The 18,965-nt window shown below is 41.8% G+C and overlaps 1 protein-coding gene across 1 annotated transcript; it reads right to left on the bottom strand.

The window, feature by feature from the left end:
• Positions 1–17: 17 nt before the first annotated feature.
• Positions 18–12,523, bottom strand: ripk2 (receptor-interacting serine-threonine kinase 2). Its single transcript, XM_042090460.1, has 11 exons — positions 11,616–12,523; positions 10,932–11,085; positions 10,661–10,816; positions 9,639–9,796; positions 7,032–7,081; positions 6,572–6,733; positions 5,852–5,937; positions 5,059–5,136; positions 4,407–4,512; positions 3,821–4,018; positions 18–3,031 (listed from the first exon to the last, which is right to left on the bottom strand). The coding sequence occupies exons 1-11, from the start codon at positions 11,804–11,806 to the stop codon at positions 2,625–2,627; spliced, it is 1,746 nt and encodes a 581-aa protein (XP_041946394.1). The 5' UTR covers positions 11,807–12,523; the 3' UTR covers positions 18–2,624.
• Between the last annotated feature and the right edge of the window lie 6,442 nt (positions 12,524–18,965).

Below are 18,965 nucleotides of genomic sequence, written 5' to 3'. Positions count from 1 at the left end.
AGATGCACACCAACAGCTGAAACAATACCCATTTTAATGACGTGGCAAAGCTCATCTTGATAGAAAGTATGTCTTCATCACCTGCATGAACAGTACAGACAGCCTCTATTTCTGCTACCGTTGCTACTTAAGCATTATTCTCATGTAGATTGTATAGTCATGTCATGTGCATTTTTTCATCTGTGAAAATACAGAATGTCTCACAAATAAGGCAACAGATTTCAACAGCCGAATAATAATCTATCTTACTGGCTTCAAAAAAAAAGTTGTTTTGAAAGATAAACCTGATGCTTCTGCTTAACCTACTGATCTACTTACATGGATGACATTTGTTAAGATTTTTTTTATACCAAAAAAAAAAAAAAAACAGGTCTGTAACCTGACACTGTACTGATCTTCCCCAATGTGCTTTTAATAAGATTATATTCTAGATACAGATGCTGTGAAAATATGGAGTATGTACCTTTTCAGTGCAAATGCTGAACCCATCAGATCATACAAAGGCAGTAAAACAGCAACAGATGTGTGCTATGGCAACTAAGCTACATGGCATCACATCAGTGGCACATAATATATTGACATTTAAGTGAATAAATAATAACATTAAAAAACATAAAAACTCATCCTCATGGTAAGTTAGAGTAACATTCTGCTCTCAAAAAAGTATTCTGTCCATAAAAACACACACAAGAAAACACGCAGTAGCTAATGCCTGTAGACTACTGGTCCTCAATTCTTCCCTAGGAGGTCCAGAAAGTTTGAGATCATGATCCTCTATTTTGTCTCCACTTGCTTTTCTATGAATTCATCCAGTCATGAATAATCCTAATGATTATTAGCTAGTGGCGAGGAGCTGTGTTAGGTGTAGCCTACAATTCAGTTTCAACCATTACAAAAGATGACATCTGTGACATGTTGAAATAGAGTTACTTAGTTGAAATAGAGTTACTTAGAGTTACTACATCTTTACAGTCAAACTGCCCATGACCTCTGCGCTGATAGGAGCTCTGCACCAAATATGAACCTCACTCATGGGTTTTGAGAAACCCTGACCAGCGATTGGACAGATCATGACATTTAAGGCCTTTAAACAACCAGGAGGAGCAAGTTCTACGCCTAGGCATGCAGCACAGTCATTGGCAGAGGAAGTGAAACCAGATCTGGGAAAGGAAGCAAAAACAAGGCAACAGACGAGGAGCCTCCTATGAGGAAACTATAAACAAAGCGCGATTGGCTCATGCACTTGTAGTCTGACTACGTGGGCTGTACACATTCTGCTGTGTTGTTGATTTTCAACTGCTGCGCTGGCCTTTGGGGAAAAGGTCAAGAGAACATAAGCTGATTTAAAAAGCAATGCAATAGCTGGACAACAGAGAATATTATCAGACCAAAAACAGACAGACTACAGGGAAAAGGTGTGAGGGGCTGTCTTAGTGAAGCCACAGAATTGGTTTCCAGTGATGTGCATGTTGACATTGAATATTACTACAGAATGCCTTAGAGCCACAGCCGCCTTCCAGCAGACAGTCTCACATGCGTCACGGGTCCATAGGTTTTGAGGTTTTATTTATTGCCACGGTGCATGTATTGCAAAGCAGCTCAGATGAAGCTTTGCTTTGTGAAAGCAGCTGCAGACAGGACGAGGTTCTTACACCTGGTTGCGCCACGCTCCAATGTAAGACAATTGTTTGCGTCAAGGGCTAAAGTTATGGCTGTGAGCGGTGTCACCATACCTGCCCAAGTGGCTCCACTGAGACAATCTATTCTGCCCAGAGAGGACTTGTTAAGCCCACACAGAATGTAACTACTATTGGGTTCCAGACACATTTCTAAATAACTAGTCTTTGTTTGACTTGGCATCACACACACTGATGAGTGCTAAAATGTCCCTTATTCACTCAAAGTGAATGGCACAAAGAATGTCCAGAATGCTGTTTGGTCCATTTTTCAGACGTGCAATTTCTCAAATAGTAACACACAAGAGAAAGACTTAAGAAGGGGAGGGGTTTGATGGGAAACAATGAGAGACCAACAATGACAAAGGATGACTTCACCACTGAGGTCTCGCGTCATCAGCAACACTGAACACCAGGAAGAATTGCAGATTTTTTTTTTTTTGTGCACGTCCAAACACTTCCTGGTCCAGCGGCTACAAAACATCCACAACAATGTTTTTTAGCTGGTTTGCAGGTAAGTGGATGGGTCAATAGAAAGACTTATAATAGAGATTGAACAAGACTCCCTGTGCACAAATACGTTGAGAAATAGGAAGGCAAACAACCCAATAATGAATCTGTGGATTTTGTGTATATATCTATAGAGGGTTGCAGTTGGCACCTCTAGAACTTCAAATTAATCACATAATTCCTCAAACAAATAACATGGCTTTTCCATCAGGTGAAAATAAGCAACTGGAATAACTCTCCATCTTAGAAGCCAGAGAAATGGACACGTAAACCACAGAGAGAGTTCAGTTCAGTCAACAGTGCTGACACATACAACCAGAACAGACACATACCAAAAACAACGGACTCCACACCCATGGCTGGATCATTTATCCAACAGCAGCCCTGTTCACGTTCTCTCTCCCCCTCTTTCTCAGCCGCTTCCACGTTGAATGAAGCTCAGAAGTTGCGGGCGTTGCAGGAGGACGAGGAGGAAGATGAGGAGCTGGAGAGCAGGGGGGCGCTGGGGAGGGGGGGATGGGGGTACGGCAGTGACGATGGAGGGCTGAGCTCGGGGGGGTAGGGCTGCAGGCCCAGCTGCTTGTTGCCCTGGAGCTTTTGTACCACCACACGGCAGAAGTCCTCGCTGTGGCGGTCGCAGGTGTCCAGCAGCTGCCGCACCTTGGCGGTTCGCGTGGGCTTGTTGACCACTAGCTCGTAGTCCTCGCGCATCAGCAGCTCGCGGGCCAGCAACGCGTCCAGGCTCTGGTTCAGGCACGCCTCTGTCATCTGACGCACCACCTCCTCGCGCTTCGCCGCAATCCAGCGCGCCGCTGGGCCCAGTGAGTCCGGTGAGGGGCAGAGTGCTGCAGGGGTCAGGGTGAAAGGTCAGGGCTTAGGGACCAATCTGAAACTGTTTTTTTTACCACACCATATCCTATACCCTGCATGCAGGCATGAACTGGAGTTGTAGAACTGAGGTGTGTTCAAATTCGGCAAACGTTTGTGGTGAACATGTTTTCGCTGAACAGTTGAATTCAAAATGATTTGGTGTAAACATTCCATTGTAATGGCAGCCTTTCATCCAGCTCCACTGTATGTTCTCAGAGAATTACCTCCACTTCTGAAGCTGAGCTGAGCCATCGCACCTGATGTAGTTTTGAATTGAACCTGACATTGGCACCACCATGTAACCTGGCCTGACTGAAAGGAATCAGAACTGGCTCGCCTGAAAGCTTTATTGAATACAAGCCACACTTAGGCCATAAATATCCAAGTGACCATAGATTGTCCTTGATGTAAACACCACCAAAGAGCAAGTTAGCAATCTAGCTGAAGTGAATTTAATGAGTCACACAGCCCCCATTTGTACACTGACTCAGAGACAGCTACCTTTGACCTCCCAATTGGTTTCTCCCAAATGACAACAAATGTCCTCAGGATCCACAGAAGGGTCGTAAAGACGACACTCTTCCTACTAAAGGCAACTCTGGGTAAGAAAGCCTGTACTAAAATTTAAACATACAAAAAACATTACTAACTACACTATACTAACTATGTATAAGATAAGCAACACTATGACCTTCCCAAGCACGTGGTCCCTGATGCCCTGCAGGTTCTTGCCGGCCATGTCTCCGAGGAGTCATGTGACCTACCTTGCGGGTATGGCTGGAGGGTGAGTCCGCTGATGGCGATGTCGCAGTCGCTCCCCGCCTGGCCAGGCTTCGGGGGGATGTTATTGTAGTTGACCGTCTGCGGCTGGGGAATCGTGGGAGCTTCATTCAGGTCGTTCTGGTCTTTGAGGGGCTTGGGAGGGTCTAGGGTGGGAGGAATGAATGCAGAGGAACCAGGACCTGGAAGATTTCAGAACAGTCATTTGGTGGATTAAACACTTCAATCAAATATACTACATGTCTGAATAAAGACAATGGCCAAGAGAGACACATGATAGAGAAATAAATTAAATAGAAAAACCATGCAGCTTCACACAACTAGACCCTTAATGTAGGGATACCATGGGAAATGGCAGGAGAGACAGGCCTTGTTGAAACACATCTCCAGATTTCGATATTTTCAACTTCTTCTTACAGCCACACACATGCAGGCTAAGCATGGAAGCCCAGCATCTGTCCACACTAAGCTCTGCTGGCTCCCATTCAACTAGCACGATGACTCAGAGCCACGAGAGTGAGCCACTGTGGCCCCAGGGCCAGTGCTGCCAGGGTAGGGCTGGGGACTTGCCTTTGGGGCCGCCGGAGGGGGGCCTACTGCTGATGGTGAGGAAGTTTGGCTGGGAGATGTCCGCCTCCTGGGAGGAGTAGGAGCCAGATCCTGATGTGGAGCTGTCCTGCTCACACATGCACACACACACGCACGCATGCAGGCACACACGCACACACACACACACAAATCAGACACAGTTTAGGGAGGGAAATTAAAATTTATCAGATATAATTATGGACTGAGGCTCTATGTCTGTCTGTTTGTTTGGTTATATATCTATCTGTCTGTTTGTTTGGTAATATGTCTGTGTGGTGTGTGTGTGTGTGTGTGTGTGTGTGTATTTGTATGTATGTATGTATGTATGTATGTATGTATGTATGTATGTATGTATGTTAATTTGATTATATGTTTGCATGTTTGTGCTCTCAGTTCAATGGTTGAAATTTAGGATTTCAGAAGTAATGGCAGTGTTCCTTTGATGTTTTGTTTTGTGTGGCTTTTAGACCAGTCTTGTTATTACATTATCTGACATTACAAAAGGGCAGAATTCCAGGAAGGACGCCAAGCAGCCAATGTTTAGTCTACTGAAAATGACCACTACACTTCAGTGACTGGACCAGCATCAATGCCGAGTCATTATGAGATGGGCACAAGGAGGTTGTAAGCTTACGGGCCAGGCAGTGTTCATCTCCGTCCTCTTCTCACATGCTGCCACAGATGGGGGGCAGCACCCTGTTCTCCTCATGAGCTACAGCATGTCAGTGTGTGTGTGTTTGTGTGTGTGTTTGTGTGTGTGTGTGTAGGAGGAGTGGGAGAAGGAAGCAGAAATATTTCCACTGGGTGAGTTGGGCAAAAGGTATTACACTTTTTAGTAACTAATAGACTTTCAGTATGAGTAATGAAAGATGAAAAAGAACACATTTTCAGTTCTTCCTCATACCATGGTTGCTTTTCTAAAAGCTGAAATGTTGCGGTTGACACATTCTTGCCATGAGTCTGCATGTGGTTGAGACTAAAAGTGCCCAGTTTCACAATGGCTTCAGAAGCCCCTGATAACATTTGTCAAATGTGCTACATTTCAATGGCATGTCTCCTAAGCAGCCTTTTGACCAATCAGTAATGACAGCCGGTTGTCTGATTATTAACTAAAAAGACACAGGAGGAAAGGACAGGGAGTACTGATACAATACATAAGAATGAAGGAAAGGTTGGAGTTCAGATCAGAGGAAAACAACCAACTACTGTGCAGTATGCTTTATGCTTACATGTGTACTAGCTGTCTTTTCTCTCCTGTGCTCTTGGGAAAAGTCTGCCCATCTTTTTTCAGTTTTGTCAATAAGGTCTTCCATTTTGTAGCTTTCATTTAAGCAGACACAAAACCACAATTGGAATGCAATCAAAGCCTTTCAGTAGAGTGGCTATGTTCTCATGTTCAGAACAGCCAAACTCTGACCCAAACTCACCTTTGACCTTTTCACCTCTAGAACCGCTTCCAGAACATCAATCTCATCAAACACTCTGAGCATTGGCTCCAGCTCAATTAGACAGCCTGCAGAAACACACACACACTTTATCATAACACAGGGAAATATCAGAGTCAAACATTAGCGGGAACATGTTGAGGGTTTTGGATAGATATGATCCAACATAGAATGGAACTCTTTTTGGAACACACACACACACACACACTTTCTTCATGCAGAAGACTACTTTTGGGTCAAATCTCCCATGGGATTATTCCTTTGTGCAATTCAAAAATCTTTTTCTCAAGTCAAATACTACTGTAAGTATCTCAGAATAGACACATTTAAAATGACAACAAAGACTTAAAAGGTACCGTCTGCGATGCTTGATGATGTCAAGTCTGTTATTATGACATTTACTAAAAATTGTATTGTGAAAACTGTACTGTAAAAGTATTAAATCCAAAAACAAGGTCTTTGAAAAGAGAAAGATTTGTGTCATTAGAGTACCATATGAGAACAACAAACCAGCAGAAATCACTACAGCACACTCATTCAGTACATTAACCCTAAATTCATGTGTGAGGAAGTCATTCCACCGTAGGCCAGTGACAGTCAACTAAACAAGTGTGTCTGTGTGTGTGTGTGTGTGTGTGTTTGTTTGTTTGTGTGTGTGTCTGTGTGAGTGTGTGTCTGTGCGTGTGTGTGTCGTGCACTCACTGATGAAGGAGGGCCGCTCGTCTGGGTTTGCGGTCCAGCCGCTGGTCATGAGGTGGAGCAGGGTCTCTCTGCTGGGGATGTCCGCTGGAAGGATGTCCAGGCTGGTGTCCGGTCGAGTGCCCCTCAGCACGCTGAACATAATCTGCATGGGGTTGGTCGCCTCTAACCCAAACGCCACAGAGCACGAAAACAAGTCAGAAAGTGGCCACACTGCCAGGACATCATTACGAACACCCCAATGAAAAATGTTAAAGAAGTGTTCTAACTAGACTAAGAATCAAACACAACTCATGATTTACTGATGCGAGCAAAACTGCAATGGTGCTCACATCAATAAAGAGTGTAACAGGCCCTTGTTATAATAGTACAATATGCATAATATGACTTTATTTACAGTAAGGAACACAATTTGTAGAACTGTTTGAAAAAGTCCACACAAAAGCCCAAAGCACTGAATTACCTTCATAAGGTATCCTTCGAGCCAGCACTTCCCACATGATGATGGCATAACTGAAAGAGGAAGAGAGAATGGTGGAGACGTGAATGGTTACACTGTTACATCAGACACCGGAAATCCCCCTGGCAACCCCCCCAGCAGGAGTCAGAGCTCTGACCGATGTCTGTTAGAAGGTGATTCTGCCACAAGTACAGCTCACAAAGTGCTGATTGAAGCAACCATCAAGGTATGGTCATGCATGTGCTTAAAAATAAGTGTTGTGCTTAAATGTACTGAAACCAATGTGTTTATGCACATTCCTCTACTTCAGGGTTAGACTTTCAATAAAAACTTGCTTTTGGACAGACACCAGTTATACATAGATGTGACTCATTTTCGACTAGCCAATCAGGTTCTGACACATCAATGAGCACGGTCAAGGAAGACCACAATCTCTTGGCTGGGCCGGGAAAGAGTCTGTCCAAATGACATCATCATATGAACACCACACCAGACACACACAGGGAGAAGCACCACACTCTGAATGGCCATGCCAACCCAACCCCCATCTCAGGACTGATATTGGGAAAGACACTGGGCCTGTGGAATGTTTTCAGTATGATTTCCAAAGCTTTTCATAAAGAGATTCCAGGTTTTGCGTGATCAAGCTAGTGTAATCCCAAGAAGCAAGTGTAAATCTCAGAGGTCAGGGGGAGATTTGAATTTGCGGGCATCACACTGGCCTGGAGGATTTCATCCATTTGTGCTCAAGCCCAGGTAATCCTACTGGCCCCAATGACCAGAGAACGTCATCTCTACCCAAACATAACTCCCGATCTACTGGGTGTTGTTCCATTTTGTTCAGCAACACAGTAATATCTAAAATGACTGTCTTTCCATTTCATGTATTCAGGAGACTTAATCAAAGATGACTGACAAAAAAATTAAAAAGATGCTGTCTCATTTATCCACATTGTGATGTCTGTTTTCTAAAGTACTTGAGCCTCTGTCTAACAAGAAACCAAAATCAGTCACTGGCAGATATTTATTACTTTTAGCACCAGCAATAGATGTTGGGCAAAAACTGTTGCTGTGTCTGAACCAAATTTGGGGTTGTCATCAGAATGATTTATTTAACTGCACTTTATGTCTAGCTTGACGAGCCAGACCCACATTAAAATGTAGGGTCTGGGCACTCACCGTTGGCAGTGCTCAGTCCGAGGGGCGGGATAATCGGTTGTCTTTCAAATTCCCTCTGCACGCAATAGGACAGTGCTAGGAGTCCCATGCGTTTTCCCACCAGCGGAGCTAGTTGGCTAGTTCAAACTTTTGCCAACTTAAAAAAAGCTTAACTCGTGTCACGCTGTTCGCCAACCGCAACATCCATCTTCTTTATTTTCAAGTAGCAGGGAATTGAAGCCAAACCGTTACAACTCTGCCATCAATCATTATGTACTGTAAAGCCCGCCTAACGTCTCTATACACGATGTGATTGGTTCTATCGAAGTTTAATTTTTCCAGCTCGTAAGCCGACGGAGAGTTGCTAGACTAGCCCGGGCAGCAAATGTAGGGTACGTCTAGATTTCTAGGCTACTTTACGTCACATCTGAATATACATTCCAAACATTTTGGCAATAAACTGATTACAGTGCCTTGACACCTACAGTACTGTACATGGCACTTGGAGTGCCACATTGGCCAATCCATTACCAACACTGCAATAAAAGGTGTATGTTTGCAGTATGCACTGTCAGACTCAGCAAGTGAAAATAGCACTAAGTTTTAATAGAGATGAAAATGTCAGAGCAATCTCTGTGGAGTCTCACGTTTATGGAATATGCCGTCTTAGCAGTATCCGAACAAAGCAACCGATAGAAAATCAACAAAAAATTGTTCTGATGTTTTCATTTTCAACAAAAAGGAGCAATGTTCTAGTCATTTTCTGTGCATATCTAATTGGGTTGATAACTTTTCTGTTTTGAGATAAGACAAATGGTTAGTTTTTACAAAGAGTGAATTTAAGGGGCCTTTAAATTAGATAAACGTTCACTACCCTCAAAAGGGACAACTCTGTGTTCTTGTGTTGGCGTTGTGCTGTGTGGCACTATTAAATTAAAACTAAACATTTAACCTTTGTCTAAGGCTACGGAAACTACATTAAATCGCTTAAATGAATCAAGTTTAAACTAATTCCATTTCAGCAAACAACCACACAAGCAAAACGATAAAAGTAGAGCATTGCCACCTATTTTTTGGGATGACCCAAGAATCAACCTATCGTAAAAGGCTAAGTCTGTGATTCTATTGTGATATACTTCTTGTCAAATTGAGTAAATTGCTCCTCATCGTCCACTGGCTGGTGTGTCCATTAAAAAAACTCTGGAGCTTGTACACAGTTTTGGCGCTATAAATAGGAAACACAGTGGCTTAGACCGAGTAATAAAGAATTCCAGCCAATCAACATGTTGCTTTAGTACCCAATGTGATTGGCAACTGAATTCGAACATCAACAACAGACTGCCTCTTTAAGGACTATTTCTTTCTTGTTTACATTTTGAATAGAACTCTTGTACACTGCACTTGGTAAAGCCCTGCTATGACCACCGCATGGTCACGGCCTGCATGTCTCACCTGTACATGTCGTGCTTGACGTCTGCACGGCGTGTCTTTGAGGGCTCATACTCCTCAGGGGGCATGTAGATGACCGTGCCCCCCATCTCTGTAGGCTTAGAGCTGGAGCCTTTACTAATGGATAACTGGCGCCATTTTGACAGGCCAAAGTCAGCAATCTATGAATGTACAGGGGGGGAAAAGTACCTACATGAACTATGCATAAACATTTGATTAAAGAGTACCCAAATGAATGTATAATATGACTGTAGCTCACATTATTAAAATACAAACAGTATAATGACTCATGACTTGGCCAGATAAATGCATATTGCTGTTGACAGTACTCTTTGCATAGCCGTATCCTGAATGGAGTTGTGACGAGCAGTTTACACCAAACTGACCTCATTAAGCAGCTATATATACACATCCCATGCTGTTTCTCATGGATAAAGGACTGAAGAGTGGTATGGGAACACAAAAACAGCTGTGTCCTTTTGTGGCTTTCATTCAACTTTATTGTGGGATTAATAATTAAAGTCCCCACAATAGATGTGTGTAAAGTAAACATCTACAAATAGATATGTTTGTAATATAAAGTCAGGAGATAAAACCTTAGTGGGTCAGTTATTTTTTATCTTTAAAACCTATTTATAGTATTACTCAGCCATGGATAAACTGTATGATTTTATTTACCTTTTAAAATAAAATCATGATTCTGAATACAGTGAAGGTTCCTGTCCACTGTTAAGTGCCCACACGAGGGTTCATAATTTGAGATACGAAAGGCTACGATAATCAAACAACTCAAGGTAAGTGTCTCTGCTGCTATCAATATAACACTAGTCCATCTACTCCTGGTTTAAGAGAGGCTAGTCCACTAAGAGGTTCTAAACTCCATTCCCAAAGGGTTGATCAACAGTTTTAGACAACATCTTAAGCCCATACACACAAACAAACAATTAAATCCTAAATTGAAACCATTTGACAACATGCAACAGCATGCCTGAAAAGAATTATAACCCAGACATAGTAGTGTATACCTTGACATGAAATTCTCCATCCAGAAGGATATTCTGAGTTTTCAGGTCATGATGCAGTAATGGTGGGGTCATGTTATGGAGGAAATTCACACCAAGAGCTATCTCATACAGAACACGCAGTCTCAGTGACCACGCCAACACTGGGTACATGTCTTTCTGTTATGGGTGAGACAGAGTGGCATAATCAAAATGTAAGATGGACCATGGCTTTTCACATAAGATACACATTTAAAGCCTCATTACAGAAATGCAGAACTTGTTTCTCACGTACCTCGTGAAGCAGTTCATCAAGGGAGCCGTTGCTCATGTACTCTGTGACTATGCAGAAGAACTCTGGCTCATTGCATACACCAAAAATCTGGATTATGTAGTTAAACCTGGCCTTGTGAAGAACCTCAGCTTCTTTTAACAGACAGTTTCTCTCCCTGTAAGAAATGCAATTCTTTACAAACAGGCTTACAAGCAATATGTATAACAGGCAAGCTACATCATTGCTGCTAATAGAAAACTGTGAACAGAAAAACAAGTTAGTCAGTGTTTTCATCTCTCAATTCCCAAAGACCAATATCTAGACTGTGAATTCATCTTAATGGAAATGTAGGCTAGGTGAAGCTTCCTAAAAAGTAGAAAACTCAACAACTCACATCTGTCAAGAAGGTTTTACAGGGGGTGTTACAACAATCTAAGTTAGCCTGTTGTTAAGCGATAAAGCCAGTAGGCTTACTGACAAAACACGTGGGAATAGGTTGGATGTAAATCTGTGATATCGGTTTAACTCAAGCCACACACGACATAAACGATGCCAAGGGATACCTAGACTAGCCAAGCTGCACTGAGAGTCGATAAGAAACCATAAAATGCCAGTTAGATCTTGACATCACTATAATTGAGATATTTTACTTTGGTAACAGTTTTATACATTTGTTTGAGTTCACACCGTCATACTTGAACATACCTTTCGCCAACAGGAGAATCCAATTTCAGACACTTTATAGCAACGGTGGTGCGCCAATCACAGTGTTGAGCCCTAAATACGGTCCCAAAACCACCTTTACTGAGGTAGTGCAAGTCCGTCAATTTCTGATAAGGTATCACGGGTAGTGTACTGGTCAGACTACAAATGTTAACACAGCCTGCATGCTCCATAGCCACGAATAAAAGGATAGAAAGGGCCCAACTGGTGTAGCTAACGAGCTAGCTAGGTAGCTCCGGAACGCACGTTTACTGTCAATTACTAAAAACAGGAATCGAAACTAGATTCTAACGTTGCCAGCTTTGCCAGCAAAGATCGAGAAATCCCCCGTCCCAGACGTAGACGTTCTCCTCAGGTCGAGTTAGCTGAACAGCTAACCTTACATTTCCCTTTTCTCGTGTGTACGGTCCTCAACATTTCACATGTGAGTCCTGCTGCCCATCAATAAATATAAAGCGCACCGCTTGCAGGTAGGCTATGCTAACGTTAGCTGTATCACCACAGAGAGTTAAGTGCGTCAGAAATAAATGCAAGTTACCAGCTACCTAGCCAAAGGTCTGTAGGTAGCCAACACATGTGTGAAATGTCAACAAAGTGGGGCCTGAATGATTTAAGCAAAGACTAGTTCGGCTCGGCTCTGCCCAACGGACGTCACTAACAACAAAATTCCCGTGACCCACGCGGTAACAACCACGTTAATCTTACCCTACGAATATCGATTTGTGAATGGTAGTCTCGCCCCGAGCTCACTGTCACTCCCTTGAAAACCCACATGACCCTGACCCTGGAAACAGAGACAATGTTGTAATTCCACAGAACGAAAAGAATACCAAATAATTTCACGAGTGAAAATCATAATATTTGTAGCTGTCATTTCCGGGGTTGTTGTTCATGGCACGTTCAAGAGCAGCAGGAACCATGACGTGTAATTATTTATTCTTGGAAACACAAGATAGGAGGTTACATTGTTATTATTGATATGTTTGGGCCACTAGAGAAAACTGAATGCGATGTTATTTAGGCTAAAGGGCTTTAGTTTTTGAGATACCACTACCGGAGGTAGAACTAAACCCAACAATGTTTTTCCTCATCTCCCATATATGAAATGGATTCTTGGCTAAAAATATTTTACTGCTAAGATTGATAAATTAACAGATATTGTTATATACCCCAAAACCAAAAAAGGACTAAAATATAGCCTGTCCGTATTGGAGTTAAGGCATATAAATTAGTGAGGATCAATCACACAAGCTCTGAGAGCTTTGAAACTTGGCATGTTTATAGTGAGGAAGTTGCTTTACCTACTAGAAAAGACTGGATGTGAATATCTTGATGTATGGAATGAATAGAGACATGTAAATAGAGACATGTAAATACATGTAAATACACCTAAAATAAGCAGACATGCAAAAAATGAATATCTATGCAGAATGTTTTCATTTACTTTGTAGCTGCTTTACCAGGGATTATGATAGAAACACATATGCTTGTTGGAAAGGTGGGCTTGTTCTGAATCCAACAATACCAAATATGTAAATATAGTATGACGAATCAGGGTGTTCTGTCACTCAATGTATGAGGTGTCCAAAATGAAAGAAAACGGAACACTGGCAAAATACAGTCTCAAGTCCAAATCACATTATCAGTGGTGAGAAGAATTCACTCATTACTGCAAGGTAAGTGCTGCTCTATATTGACATTTAATAATGATACATTTCATATGTCCCAGTATTAAACAATTCATATGAAACACAGACCCAATTGAATCAGGTTAACATTGGAATGGAACACCTTTATTAAAATATTTATATTCACTTGAATTTTGTTTTGGCCAAGTCATTACTGAATAATGGAAAATAATATTGTTAGCTTTTGTCTGTCCAGACCAGCAGTGGACAGTACAGCCTACACTGCTTACTTTACCCCTAAGTAGCTAAACAGTTAGTTGTAGAAACTACTTTCCCTAGCTAAGAAAGTACTTAGCCCACTGACCAATGTTGCACGTGTAATTCAACTTGATTTGCATTTCAATGAAAATTCTGAAATGTATATCATTTTTCCTTTTCACTAGTCTTTTGAATTATGGAGAATGTCTTACAGGCATTGGATCCAAAGCTTTGTATCATTTGTGGGAAACATTTTGAAAAGGGCAAGAAAAAAGATCCCTATGTCCAGTAGAAGGCCTCCAACGGATACTTACCCTTGCTTAGCAGAGAGAGAGATGGTGATGTCCATAAAACTCTGGCTCCATATACAGATGATATTTCCTCCAAAATCAAAGTTTCATATCATCTATAGTGAACTACTGCAGTAAGACAAAAATCAGTGAGCAGCAGCAAGTTGCAAATGTTGAGAGTGAGAGCACATCTACACCAAGAAGGCTGAGTAGGGTTGTGTTTCATTTGTGGGAAGGCCAGCTCTAGATCAGAACCTCTGACAGCCAATTCGACTGGTACAGGGGCAATGTAAGTTATAGGCCAAGTATACTTGCGTATACAAGGAATTTGGTCTCTGCATTTATCCCATCCGTGAATTAGTGAACACACAGAGAAAACAGTGAACACAATGAGGTGAAGCACACACTAACCTGGAGCAGTGAGCTGCCTTATTACAGCGGCGCTCGGGGAGCAGTGAGGGGTTAGGTGCCTTGCTCAAGGGCACCGTGGATGTGGGCATTGAAGAGCAGTGCTCAACCACTTCCCCCGACTTTTTTCCTTTCTGGGTCGGGGATCGAACCGGTAACTCTTTGGTTAGTCCGAACCCCTAACCAGTAGGCCACGGTTGTCCCCAGTACCAGAGATGAGGTCCTTCGGGCAGCTTCTGAATGTACATTCAAATTCTTTCATGCCCAGATCTCTTTGCTTTGCAAATACCATAAAATGTGCCTTGCACACTAAATCTCTAAACAAAATATAACAGCAGCCATAGAAAAGAATAAAAAAGCAGACCGATGTCTATAACAAAGCCTTTATTAAGCTCACTGAAGACATTGATAAAACAGTATTGTCCAAAGATATAACAGTGAGGACTCAATTCTTTGACTGATAGCTATGACAACATACTAAAGACCATTGCTGAGCAAGAAGGTGTGTCTATAGTTCAACACAAGAAATATAGATCCTGGAAACTAAAGGAAAAGCTGATACAACATTACAAAGACAGGCTTGCATTTGTTCCACGTCCAAGACAGTCAGATCTGATCTGCTCAGATAGTATAACCATATTGTGCACTGAGGGAAGCTGCTAAACTCACAGAAATAACAGTAGACTGAGACTACACTTCCACAGACAAGTCAGAGTCTTTCTGAAATCCAAATATTACACAGGGCTGCAGACATATTGAGGAAAAGCATGGATCAGGTAGAGCATAACAGTGAGTAATATGTCAGCAGTGACTGTCTATTATGTTTCCAATGCAGCAAGTATGTACCCAACATCCTGTATGACTTTTGTGAACTGTTGTGTTGATTAACATGCCCACAGAAATTACCAAACATGTGATGATGAAGGAGAATCTGTGTGTTATCGCAATTTGTCATGATCTCGCAGAGCTGTCACATCCATACGCCAATCACACTGGGGCTTCCCATTTTGATACATCATAAGTTTGGTATAAGACAGTCATCAATGAGCTCAGTGCAATGGGACACTGTGTTTCCTATACAGATGTTAGGCACTTCTCACATCTTTTGCAGCAGACCAGATATCAAGTGGTGTCTACATCCCGAATTGCCCCACTGTAGTTGCTGAACATGGAATTTGTGATGCCAGCCATTCATATCAATCATGTTTAAGGTGGTGAGGGACCTCTGAACCTGAGGGAACCTGTGCTAGGCATTTATCTGCTGTGGAGACTTGGCCTCTTCGGAACACAACAGAGCATGAGTTGTACACTTCCCATCCAGGGTGTCTTCATTTTGGTAAAAGTTGTCGATGGCTGCATCAACAATTCCATGTTCAGCAACTCAAGTGAGAACAGTTGGGATGTAGACACCACTGTCCTTGATCTATATTTTTTGTGTTGACACACCTTCATGCTCAGCAATGGTCTTTAGTATGTTCTCATAGCTATCAGTCAAAGAATTGAGAGTTGAGAGTCCTCACTTTCCTACCTTTGGACAATACTGTTTTATCAATGTCTTCAGTGAGCTTAATAAAGGCTTTGTCATAGACATTGGTCTGCTTTTTTATTCTTTTCTATGGCTTCTGCTATATTTCATTTAGAGATGTAGTGTGCAAAGCATTTTATGTTATTTGGTATCATGCAAAGAGATCTGGGCATGAAAGAATTTGAAGATGTACATCTTCATCAAGCCTTTCAGAAGCTGCCCGAAGGACCTAGTCTCTGGTACTTGCAACTGTTCCAGTTGAAATTGCTGTCAGAGGTTCTGGTTTACAACTTGCTGCTGCTCACTGATTTTTGTCTTACTGCAGTAGTTCGCTATACATGATACATGATATGAAACTTTGATTTTGGAGGAAATATCATCTGTATATAGAGCCAGAGTTTTATGGACATCACCATCTCTCTCTCTGCTGAGCAAGGGTAAGTATGCGTTGGAGGCCTTCTACTGTGGGGTTTTGGACATACATAGGGATCTTTTTTCTTGCCCTTTTCAAAAAGTTTCCCACAAGCTTTGGATCCAATGTCTGTAAGACATTCTCTACAATTAAAGAGACTAGTGAAAAGGAAAATTTTTCATTGAAATGCAAATCAAGTTGAATTATACATGCAACATGAGTCAGAGGGCTAAGTACTTTCTTAGCTAGAGAAAGTAGTTTCTACAACTAACTGTTTAGCTACTTAGGGGTGAAGTAAGCAGTGTAGGCTCTAATGTCCACTGCTGGTCTGGATAGACAAAAGCTAACAATATTATTTTCCATTATTCAGTAATGACTTGACCAAAACAAAATTCAAGTGAATGTAAATATTTTCCATTCCAATTTTAACCTGATTCAATTGGATCTGTGTTTCATATGAAATGTATCATTATTAAATGTAAATATAGAGCAGCACTTACCTTGCAGTAACAATGAATTTGTCAACATTCTTCTCACCACTGATAATGTGATTTGGACTTGAGACTGTATTTTGCCAGTGTTTCATTTTGGACACCTCATACATTAAGTGACAGAACACCCTAACTTGTCATACTATATGTACATATTTGGTATTGTTGGATTCAGTACAACCACACCTTTCCAACAAGCCATCATATGTGTTTCTGATAATCCCTGGTAAAGCTATAAAGTAAATGAAAACATTCTGCATAGATATTCATTTTTTGCATGTCCGCTTATTTTAGGTGTATGTTTACATGTCTCTATTCATTCCATACATCAAGATATTCACATCCAGTCTTTTCTAGTATATGCCTTAACTCCCATACGGACATGCTATATTTTAGTCCTTTTTTGGTTTTGGGGTGTATAACAACATCTGTTAATTTAACAATCTTAGCAGTAAAATATTTTTAGCCAAGAATCCATTTCATATATGGGAGACCTTAGAGATGAGGAAAAACATTGTTGGGTTTAGTTCTCCGGTAGGGGTATCTCAAAAATGTGGGGCCTTGTCACTAGCCTAAATTGTATGGAGGAACAGTTTATTGAGCTATAGCAGCAGTCTTTACAAACCCTTATGCAATGATGGGAATTCCCCAGAAGGAATTTCCGAATCCATGATGGGAGTCTCCAAATAGTTTTGTAGCCTAGCCTACAGAACTCAGTGCCTTTGAGTGCCTCTTCATAATTCCCAAAAGGTTCAGACAGACTTTCCATTTAACTCCACAGGACAGACAAGGACATACCACCAGGCACCAGTGTGGACAGACACCTTTAAAGTAGCCTAAACTAGATATACCGCATAGCGGTACAAAATATGATCGCCGCTCAGTCCTGTACATCTGTTCTGCGAACATAAATCACACTAATCAATTTGTATCCATCTTCTACTCCATCCCCCACTCTTGAAACTTTTGTGTATGCTTGTTTGGCATGCATGTGTATGTGTGTGCACAGCAAGTAGCCTACTGGCGCTGCGAAGGTGAATAGATTTGTAGCACTAGCCAAAAAAAATGGTAGCGTTGTTAAAAAACCTTTAAAATCTCTAATCAATCACAAGTAGGGCAGTTCATCACAGTTCATCCCTTGCAACTGGACTGATGAAAGGTCATGTACACCTGTAGGCTACATGGTAGGCTATTTGGGGAAAGCAGAAGGTATCAGTTTTACATTTATTTATTTATTAACAAACAAAACAATCCCTGTCATTTCCATGCAGTTTTCAACAGCTATCAAGAAGAGAGGTCATGCTATGGATTTTTGTGAATGTTTCTTCTTATACATATGCACTATTTTAGTCATCTTTAGTTCATATTATATTAAACTTTATTGTCAATGCACAAATTAAATACCAATAGTCTAAAACGAAATGCAGTTTTACATCTAACCAGTGGTACAAATAACTGACATGTCCAAAAGGGCCTTCATTCATGTTCACATTTTAACGGGCCAAGTTGAGAGCTGGGTCCGTTATTGTTCGTGGGAAAAATACTGATTTCCACATTGCAACTACTGAATCCATGGTCCACCAGCAATGTCCTCACGGACCACAAGTGGGCCGCGGACCACTGGTTGAAAACACCTGGCTTACAGTATCAAGCGGACTTGCTACCTCTTGGCGAAAAGGTGTTAATACTGTAATGCCGAGGAGTAGTTAGGAGACGGGGAGGCTGAGGTATCGTTCCAAACTCCGGTTATTTATTTTTCAAATGATGTACAGGCGGGTAGCAGGGGGTGTCCACTACAAAGCAACAAACCGACAAATCACGTCTCAATCACTCTCATCGGCCAACAACACAACACAACCCACTCGCACGTAATTCACCTCTACTCTGACTAAAACTTACTAAACGTCTTAGAACCCCCTATTCGCCCCGTTATCAATCGCTAACCTATCCGAACCCCTAAATATTCCCTCCTCGAGACCTCCCCCCAAAACACATCATAACTTATTGACACATTCTATGACACAGAAGGGAGAAGGAGACACAGACACTCTCGCGCGCACACGCCGGGAAACAGAGACACAGGGGAACACAGGGGAAAGTCCAACACGGGAGTAAATCATAGACAGTAAAAGAAATGGACGAACAGACTCCGTCGTTTTCAATGGGAGGGCACTGAGTCAAATAGAACGATTTTTCAGTTGGTCCCCCCAGTACTGCGCAGACTCACACTTAACTTCGTGACGTTAGCCATCGAACTGAATCTTGTAACTCATATGATAGATACACAGACATTTTTCTCACACTTCCTTCGCCTTCAAAG

This window comes from Alosa sapidissima, chromosome 1, assembly GCF_018492685.1.
Source record: "Alosa sapidissima isolate fAloSap1 chromosome 1, fAloSap1.pri, whole genome shotgun sequence".
Lineage (NCBI taxonomy): Eukaryota > Metazoa > Chordata > Actinopteri > Clupeiformes > Clupeidae > Alosa > Alosa sapidissima.
This window is presented reverse-complemented; position numbering and strand designations above follow the sequence as displayed.

What these genes read in the sequence shown, in the direction of transcription:
- ripk2 (XM_042090460.1), bottom strand. Translation starts at nt 11,806, where the DNA reads ATGGAGCATGCAGGCTGTGTTAACATTTGTAGTCTGACCAGTACACTA. An exon ending in TTGATGAACTGCTTCACGAG is followed by an intron (nt 10,817 to 10,931) that starts GTACGTGAGAAA and finishes CACCCATAACAG; the next exon opens with AAAGACATGTACCCAGTGTT. An exon ending in TAGAGGTGAAAAGGTCAAAG is followed by an intron (nt 5,137 to 5,851) that starts GTGAGTTTGGGT and finishes GACATGCTGTAG; the next exon opens with CTCATGAGGAGAACAGGGTG.